The following is a 9,999-nucleotide window of genomic DNA, read 5'->3' as shown; positions in this document are numbered from 1 at the left end:
CTACTGGCCGGACTGTTTCTTGGTGTAGTTCTGGATGGCCGTCTGGAAATGTTCAGTGGTGTTGAGTTCAGGTCTAAGGAGGATTACGTAAATTTTAGGAGTAAAGTACCCTATAAGAATCCCCATCACACTGACTAATATTGCAGCAACATTGACGGCCGCTACGTACTTCCCCTGGTAGATGATGTAGGTGGTAAAGAATGCGATCCATGAGAAGAAATAGACCAATAAACTAAAGGAGATACATTTTGCCTCATTGTAATTGTCTGGTAAATCTTTACCCATGTAGCAGAAAGCAAAGCACAACATACTCAGAAGCCCGATATAAACGATCTGAGCCACAAAGCCCACAGAGGTCGTCTCTGAACACTTCAGTATGATCTGCTCAGGGAACGTGCCATAGTCTTCAATCGGTGAAGGCTGCTTTAGTACAATCCAGATGACACAGATAAGGACTTGTCCTAAGGAACTGACCACAATAAAAATATCCGAGCCGTTCCTCTTCACCCACATGTCATACACTTTGGGCATGTGGGTGGCCATTTTGAAAATGCAGACGATCTGGAATGCATGGACTACGATGCAGGAAAAACAAATGGTGAAGCTAATAGAGAAGACTGGTTGTCTCACCATACATGTCACCACCCCAGGTCTACCAAAATAACAATACACTGTACAGCAGGAGCATGCCAGGGCACACAACATTAGCAAACACATCTTCCCTCCGGCTGACTTCACTACTGGGGTATTAAGATTCAGAAGGAATATTATAGAGATGGCTGCAATTAGTATCAGCAATAAAGTAACTATTGATAGAAGCACAATTGACAACGGATCAGTCCATGAAAGATATTCTATGCTTCTGCTGTAGCAAATATCACTCTTCATGGGAGACCACTGATCAAATCCACATGGCTGGCAGGTGTAAAGATCTGGAGAAAATATGTCATCATTTATTTTGCTTACTTTTATTTTACTTTGTGATATATCAATAATCTCTAGAAATTTTTTATCTACTGCCCTTACAAAACTTTAGTCAGACAGATGTTACCTTATTGTGGACTGATTTTTTTCTTCTTTACATTAAAACCACATTATATAAGCTACATTTTGAAATTTGGGTGGGTTAAGTGGGGAATAGTATGTTTCTGGGAGCTTTCCTTCAAAAATCCTAATGGGCATAAGGAAGTATGAAGAACCTCTGGGGGTGATCAGTCATTGAGGGGCCTGTTCCTATTTCATTGGTTATCTGCATCAGTTGTTATTAGGTAAAACCAAGAATGGTGAAACACACAGAAAAGGTGCATATCTTTCTACTTTTATTCTCCCCATGTGGTTTTAGCTCTAAATAATGGATGCAAAAAACTGATGAAGTAGTGATCACAGTAGTGAACTGTGATATAAACTGAGCCTAAGGCTCCTCTCAGACAGGTGAAGCATATGCGTTCAGCTGGAGAAGGGAGGCTGTACGTACAGGAAAATTTATAGCATGCTCTATCTTTTTTCTGGCGATGGGATATTATGGTGCCGTGCACTTATATGGCGGCTGTATGCTAGCTGCTGTTCATATGGCCGCCATGTAAGTCGTCTGGAAGGAGCCTAACATGCAGGACTAATCCTTTAAGCATCAAGAAACATTTCTGGTAACTGCTTATTCTTGACATTACAGGGCTTTGTGGTATATGTCTATAGTTACTTTGTACACAGGGTACTATCAACTAAAATATAAATTTAATTTTGTCCTTACAGCTTTTATTTAGAAAGGTCATCTCTGGACATGAAAAACAATTAAAGCAGCATGTATAGAAGCCGGTCTGGACCCTCCTCTCTCCATTATCACATGGCTTGGAGCAAAAGGATTCTGGAACCTATAAATCATAAATATTACATTAGTAAGTGCCATCACATTTACAGGAACTTTAGCTGTTAGTTTCTATTATATGCAGTCCCCGGGTAACGTACAATATAGGCTCTGTAGGTTCGTTATTAAGTTCTTGAATTTGTATGTAAGTCGAAACAGTATATTTTATAATTGTAACCTCGGCCAGAATTTTTTTGGTCCCTGTGACAATTGGATTTTAAAAATGTTGAGTCGTTTATTGTAGCCTAAGACTAAAGTACAGTAAATTGCCAACATCCAGAGGTCCGTTTGTAACTAGGTGTCATCTGTAAGTCGGGTGTTCTTAAGTAGGCGACCGTCTGTATAATCCAATAGTTTGATGGGAAATATGGGGAGACTGGAGCAGATTTCTGAATATAAAGCTTGAACTTTGAAAGTAACATCTCTTCCCCTAGTGGTCAAATAAAAATGAAGCACTTTAAACAGTCTGGATGTAAAACTCACCGAGTTATCCTTAGTGTGCCATTTCAGTGTGCCATTAAGCTGCAGTATTCCTGTCATTTTATTGTATGAGCCAATTATCCTAAAAATGGGGCTATCTTCATTCCAAGACCACATTCCTATGCCGTATCCAGTGGATGGGTCTCCATTGCTGTCAAAACTAACTGACTGATTGTAGAGCGTGAAATTTACCTTCTTTACCTTCTCAAGTAGCTATTAGGGCAAATAATAATGAACTATATTAGTACAGTGTATACAATTAAGTGTAGAAATTTGATACGGTTTGATATAATTGTCCTGCTCTTGTGTTCGCAAAACGTACCATTTTATGCCAACACTCATCAGTAAGATATAACATAACTTCCCAATTTTAGCAGTTCAAGCCCAAAGACCTAAATAATTTCCAGGACAAAGAGATATTTAAAAGCAACCAACACTAGTGGGAGTTTCACTACTGAAATTGATGTTAGCTCCCCCTTGTGCTGACTTTTTTGTCAACTGTTATGAAAAATAGGGATCAGATGGGCTCCACCCTTATTATAAATGTAAATTAACATGTAAAATTAAACTATAACTCATAGCTCAAAATATTAATCTGTAATTTATATCTTACCTGCCATGGATAGGCAATGTCCTTTACACATTGTCCAGATTTACAGTGTAGAAGTTCATGTAGACCATAAGCTATGGTATAGACAGCAGAATAAACATTAAAGGCAAAAGACATAGAGAATGGGCTAGGAGTGGACATGTCCTGCAGAGTAAATGCTCGACATTCCTGGCAAATTTGATTGCAGCCGTAACGTGTGTCTTTTCCTTTGAATGAGTTAACATAGGAAATCTCAAAGTCCAATAGCTCTGGAAACTGAATTTCACTAATAGAGACTCCTAATATGGAGCCAATACTGTGTAGATTAGGGATTTGGGCAATCTGTACATCGGCTGACCAATCCTCACTGCCTATCCAAACACATCCTGTAATATTGGCATCAACCACTTCCTCAAAAAATATATTGACATAGGAAGCAAGAGCAAATACTACAATCACCTTGACTCTACTGTTTTGAATACCAGCCACCATCTTCTTTATATCTGACCTGTTCAAAGTATATGGTATAAGTCCATGATATGGTACACAGATTCCATGACCAGTTGCCAGGGTGTATAAATCTTGCAAGCCTTGACTTCCATAGGCATCATCACTGCCCACTATCGCTATCCATGTCCAATTAAATCTCTGCAATAGTTGCAGCATTAGCTTCACCTGGAGACTGTCACTAGGAATAGTGCGGAGGAATGATGGGTATATCTGCTTATCGCTTAGGTACTTATGAGAAGCACCATAGCTAATCTGAAAAGTAAAATTCATAAACTTTAGAAAATGACTGGTAAAAAGACCTAAGAATTTATTATTACCATTAAACAACTTTTAGGTTCAATTTACACAAACAAAATAAAGATTTTACAATGTATTATACTCACATTTACATCTAAATGATTAATTAAATTGAATATGTAAGAAATGGACTCATAAGATGATTCTTGAAAATTGACCCATTTGCATATATATACACTATAGTAGATAAAGGGCATGTATGCATGTGTCATTAGTTTTATGTTTACCCGAGTTAATCACATCCCAAAACCCACGGTTAGGAATAAAACAACAAAGTCTAGAATACATCAATCAAAACTTAAATCAAGATCTTTCCACCAGCTTACTGCCCTCTTTTTTAGAACTTCCCCAAATCCCAAAAGAACCCCCATTAACTCCTACAATGGACCCTCTAGTCCCAAGACTAGAGAGCCCCAAAGCAACTTATTCAATATTCTCTCAACCAATAACGGCATTAAAAAGAAAAGAAAGACCAGGGGAAAAAGAGGAAGCAGACAACACCCCTTCCACAAAAAAGAAAACCAATCAACAAATGGATCGAAAAAAACTGTAAAAATATTTAACCTTTCAGACCACGAATTAACAAAGGACGAACAAAGCCTACTAAGCAAGGGCCTCTCTTTTTGTCCCACAAACAAATCCAAAGAACTAGATCTATTTCTAGATCTGAACAATTTCATTAGGAAAGTCACCCTAAAACGGCACTTTACCATTAAAGAAGCAAAAAGTCAGACCGATACTACCCCCGACAACACACTTTCTCCCGAAATGGAACTGGTCCAAAAAACTTTCATTCATACAGAACTCAAACCAAAATCAAATTTCAACCCAACCCAGAGTAGAGGCCCATTTATCGATACATTTTACGCATTGGTAGCCGACGACCTTAGAACCATCAAGAGACCCCCCAAACAAATTTCCAACCTAAATAAAAGAGAAAAACAAGCCTTGAAGGATCTTATGGAAAATTCAGAAATTGTTGTTAAGCCAGCCGACAAAGGGGGAGGCACAGTAATACTCAGACGCGATGACTACTTACAGGAATCTCTTAAAATCCTGTCTGATTCCAACTACTATACACTTGTCCAAGAAGACCCCACACAAGAAAACATAACAAAACTAACCACCCTACTGAATGAAGCCCACAAGAAAAACATAATAAATAAAAATGAATACAACTACATCCGTCCCAAGAACCCCAGAACAGCCATGTTCTATTACTTACCGAAAGTTCACAAGAACCCATTACACCCACCAGGACGCCCAATTATTTCCGGTGTAGACTCACTTACCTCCAACCTCTCTGAATATGTGGATCTAATACTCCAAGAATATGTCAAGGCACTTCCCACATACCTAAGAGACTCCACCCAGTTGATTCTACAACTAAAAGACTTCAAATGGGAACCGACTTTTTACCTAATCACAATGGATGTGACCTCATTATACACCAACATCGCTCATGATCTAGGCTTACAGGCTATTAGCCAAGTCCTACGAAGGGACCAAAAAATGCCTAGAGAACAAGCGGAATTTATCCTAGAAGCCATCCAGTTTATCCTCAATCACAACGTCTTCTCCTTCCAAAACTCCATCTACTCCCAAAAAAGAGGGACGGCAATGGGGACGAGGTTCGCCCCCAGTTACGCAAACCTTTTTATGGGGGAATTCGAGAAGAATTTCATCACAGACAACCCAAAATACCACGAACGAATATTATGGTTTAAACGGTACATTGATGACCTATTCCTGATCTGGGCTGGCACAGAGGAGGAAGCCCATGAGTTCCTTGAAACCATCAATGCAAACTCATGGGGCATCACTCTCACTTTAAACATCTCTGCCACCCATATTGAATATCTGGACCTTCTAATTTCATCCGACCACACTGGAACTAAACTGCTGACGGAAACCTATTTCAAGTCGGTCGGCGTAAACAGTTTCCTGGACTTTTCAAGTTCTCACTACAGGAAATGGCTAAACAATGTACCATACAGCCAGTTTAAACGGGTTAGAAAAAATTGTACAAAGAAGGAAACCTTCGAAAAACAGTCCGGACTATTAAAGGAACGATTCCTACAGAAGGGCTATCCCCCTCCTATGATTAAGGACGCCTTCCAAAGAGCAAACACTCTCACACAGGAAGAATGTCTCGCACCATCTGAAAAAATCCCCCCACCGGAGAACCATTGGAATCTTAATTTCGTCACCACCTACTCATCTGATCATACCATCATAAAATCGGTTCTAAAGAAACATTGGTCCATCCTACAGAAAGATCCCTATCTGGCTAAGACGATCCCGAAAAATCCCAAACTTACTTACAAAAGAGCTCCGACTCTCAAAACATTACTAGCACCAACAAAGCTTCGTCCCATAAAGAAAGGGGGAACCCCATACCCCCAAAAAACAACCATGTTCCCATCCCTGACAGGATGCTACAAATGCAACAACCCTAGATGTCTGACGTGCGATGTCCTCCAACATCGGACCCAAACCTTCACATCGAACACCACAATGGAATCCTTCAAAATCCAAATCTTTATGAATTGCTCTTCGGACTATGTTGTCTATCTTCTAGAATGCCCCTGCTCATTACAGTATGTGGGTCGCACTATCAAATGTTTCAGAGAAAGAATCAATGCACACCGGAGTAAAACAAAAGCAGGCTACCAACTACACAGCATATCCAGACATTTCAAAACACATCACAATAAGGATTTCTCTCTAGCCAAAGCCACTATAATAGAGCAGATCCCCAAACACCATCCCAACAGATTACAGCAACTCATCAAGAGAGAAAATTACTGGATCTATAAGCTAAACACTATGAACCCTTACGGTCTCAATGAATGCATTGAAAAAATCTAAAACCCAACCTCACATACCCCTATTCCAATAAGCCTTTTTAAGCCCCCAGCCTTTCATAAATTTCTCACCCACTATTATATATTGTCTATTTACCATCTATTATAATGCTCTTCTCCCTATCAAAGAATCAAATCCCCAGATCAACACTACCAAGAACGGACTAAGGAACCAATTCTCCTATCAAAACCCATCTCCAGATCATCAATCACCACAAAGACTTAACGCTATCCACCTCCGATTACAACGTACACACATACCCGACCCTTACAGCCTTCACTCCACTAATATCTCCGATACTTCCCTTAACGGTGGCTGCGCATGCGCACAGCACACCTCCCACTCGTCCATATGAGCGCAGGCGCTCACTCCGCCCCGGCTCTATTTAAACTCTCGGCAAACAGCAGCAGGTGATCACTTGGCTCGCTGCTGCTGACCGGACCGGACAGACCATCCATGTGAGCTATCCACCCTGCCCATCACCCGAGGTAATTAAAGATAAGACGCATTTTAATGCCGACTCCATTATTATTCTCACAGCACCACAGGTCTATATACCAATCCGTTACCTGACAACTGGCCCGCATCTCAGCTTGGCGCAAGAAAGGTCAGATAATGCACAATTTCCCCTGCTTCATAGCCACTGGTTATCTATCCCCTCGTCTAATATTATATTCTACTTCTCCTTGTAGCGACTACTAAATAATATCATCTCCCAAAAAAAGAATTCCATATTTGATTTCTGACACACAGAAAGGTCAGTACACTCACTTCTGATGAATCTTACTAATGAATCAAAACTCTCTTTATACCTTTAAACACTGGTCTCACAACAACTAATGTTTTAACCTATTACCATTTTTAAAACTTTGTAAACTTTGAACAATTCTTACTCTGTTTTATATGTCACTAATGTTAAATATTTTATCTACTATAGACAACAATGTCATTTGTTATGAGATTATAAATTGTATTCCCACAACCTGACGATACATTATTATAACTTACAGAATCTTGTGGACCTGAAGAAGGGGTCATTCCACCCCGAAACGCGTTGTCCAATTTTATACCGATGAATTTTTAAACTATACTGTCTTTATGTATAATAAATGTCTCTAAAATATTGAACATTTACTGTTACGTATCTAATGTTCTACTGATACACAAAAAAGAGCAGCGCGACCCACCACTGGCCTCTTACTTTCTAAATCATTAGTTTTATGTCATGTTTAAAGAGTAACCTTTTTATTTTATTTCAGAAATGAATAGGTAATAATAGTAAACTTCGGAAAATATTTCATGAAGGAAAGTAGCTCTTCTTTGTTTTTTCTCAGCTTCTTTCTCCGGTAGTGAGCATTCTAAAAACCTTCAGAGGGCCATCCACCTGAGACAAATAAGGAGGCTAATGCTTAACTATTCCCATACCTAAAGAATATTTCCCTTGATGATTCAGCTCCCTGAAGAGATTAGATTTTCCAGGGACTGTCTGTATAGATTTAAGTTATTAGACACTTAATCAGCTGTTAGTGAAGACAAGACAGAAAGGAGATTTGCACAACCTGCTTAAATAAGGAAGAAAGACAGGAGAAAAAGAAGGACACAGGAACATATTTCTTTAAAATATATTTAAAATTTTACAATTATAATCTGCTTTATTGACTTTTTTAATTTTTTAAAAGTTTAGTTACACTTTAATATAATTACAATAAAACAAATAACTACACTGAAATAGTTTTTAAAGCAACTAATATTACCTTACTTATTTAGTGTTTTATTTTTTTTTATCTGAAAATGTAAGATAGGATCCACTGCTGTGACTGTATTGTGACCTACTGGGAGTTACAGGCTTTCTGTGCTCATCAGGAAAATGTTTTTTTCAACTTTTATGATGAAAGGGCAGGCTCTCCAGTGGGGGGAGGGACACGTGCAAAATTGAACACCAGCATAGTTTCTATAACACAGTTATAATTTAGAAGACAACATGCCTAGTTTAATTCTAACTCACAGCACAACAGTATAGGTTATCACCATCAAATTGAAAGCAGAGCACAGGAAAAGAGATGGGAAAATCAAGTTGACTTTATGTGAGAGCAGATAGATCACTGCATGGAAATTAAGGGAACACACTCAAAAGAAATGGAATCTTTTAAAAATCTCCTACAGTTTTGTGCATTCAGCAGTTGTGTAGTCCAATGTATCTTCACAATTTAAAGCGTAACTCCAATTTCATAATGATTTTTACCACTTGTTGTCATAAGCAATTCCATCTTTAAAATCAAACAGAATTGTGTCCATATTGTGTTGCTCATCCTATTTTTCCCCTGACATTTTGTGTTCTGAAACTTTCTCAGCAGCAGTGAGTCAAATTTATGAGACTCACTGTTAACATAATGCCTCATTCAGCTTTCATTAAGTAATTTATCAATAAATCCAGTTGGACTTCTAGAAGTTTATCTACTGATCTTTGGATAGTGTACATAAAAGATCTATATAGGTGAAGTATAAGAAGTAGAAACCAGCAGTGAAACAGTTACATAAAACTTATAGTTTGTGCTTTGAACACTAAGTTTTAAAGAAAATCTAACATCAAAATCAAGCATGATAAACCATGGGCACTTACTAATAGATTTAAGCACTGTGGTTATGGTAATCTCCTTCTATTTGTTATCCATAGCCATCTTCCTTCTAAAATCATCTCTGAAGATTATGCCAATGAGCCAGAAGGGCTGTTACACTCTCTCACACTCTCTTGGGTATAGGAAAGCATAATTATGTCTCTGGTTGAAACTTTAAATAGATAATTGCAGAAGTATATATACCCTTTATTACTGTGGTATTCACAACTATATTTTATACTTTTTGTAACTGCATTATAATAAGGTTCATGACATGTACAGTTCGGGCCTCATGATGGAAAATACTACACTATTACATTCAACCAGACAACAAGATGAGACATCCACTTCCTAGTTAGAAGTAAAGGATGTAGCTATCATCATAAGGATCTAATGCAATATGCAATTTTGATTATGTGATAGCCTTTTGACATTTCATATTTATACCTTTTGAATAGAGATGAGCAAACTGGTACATTTAGCTCGAGTTTGGCCAGTCATGGCTATTGCTAGCAGCAAGCGGCGTCAATTTGCCAGATTGGCCGTTTGGTCGCCAGTCTGGCAATACAGGTCACATGGTTGAACCTGAACCTTAACATAAACTACAGGTCATATTTCATGCTTTACATGGATGAAAACCATAAAAACACTCTTACCTCTGGTACAAGGAACATGGATAATATACTACTAGTGACAAATGAGCTACTGCTTTTAGCTGGACCAACCACAGCAATGGCTTTAGTCCTGTAGTCAGTAAAGTTGTTTTGTATTGTTATGTT

The 9,999-nt window shown here is 38.4% G+C and overlaps 1 protein-coding gene across 1 annotated transcript; it reads right to left on the bottom strand.

The window, feature by feature from the left end:
- Positions 1-3,710, bottom strand: LOC140065922 (taste receptor type 1 member 1-like). Its single transcript, XM_072113481.1, has 4 exons — positions 2,955-3,710; positions 2,345-2,554; positions 1,748-1,868; positions 1-575 (listed from the first exon to the last, which is right to left on the bottom strand). Exons 1-4 carry the CDS (start codon positions 3,708-3,710, stop codon positions 1-3), a joined length of 1,662 nt encoding a protein of 553 aa, XP_071969582.1.
- Between the last annotated feature and the right edge of the window lie 6,289 nt (positions 3,711-9,999).

The sequence above is a fragment of the Engystomops pustulosus genome, chromosome 6 (genome assembly GCF_040894005.1).
Source record: "Engystomops pustulosus chromosome 6, aEngPut4.maternal, whole genome shotgun sequence".
Classification (NCBI taxonomy): Eukaryota; Metazoa; Chordata; class Amphibia; order Anura; family Leptodactylidae; genus Engystomops; species Engystomops pustulosus.
Note: the sequence above shows the minus strand (reverse complement) of the source record. Positions and strands in the feature narration are given on the sequence as shown.

Excerpts from the sequence above, each read along its gene's own strand:
- LOC140065922 (XM_072113481.1), bottom strand. The coding sequence starts at position 3,710 with ATGAATTTTACTTTTCAGATTAGCTATGGTGCTTCTCATAAGTACCTA. Across the intron at positions 2,555-2,954 it reads ACATTGCCTATCCATGGCAG|CTACTTGAGAAGGTAAAGAA; the intron begins GTAAGATATAAA and ends TTGCCCTAATAG. Across the intron at positions 1,869-2,344 it reads GGCACACTAAGGATAACTCG|GTTCCAGAATCCTTTTGCTC; the intron begins GTGAGTTTTACA and ends TATGATTTATAG.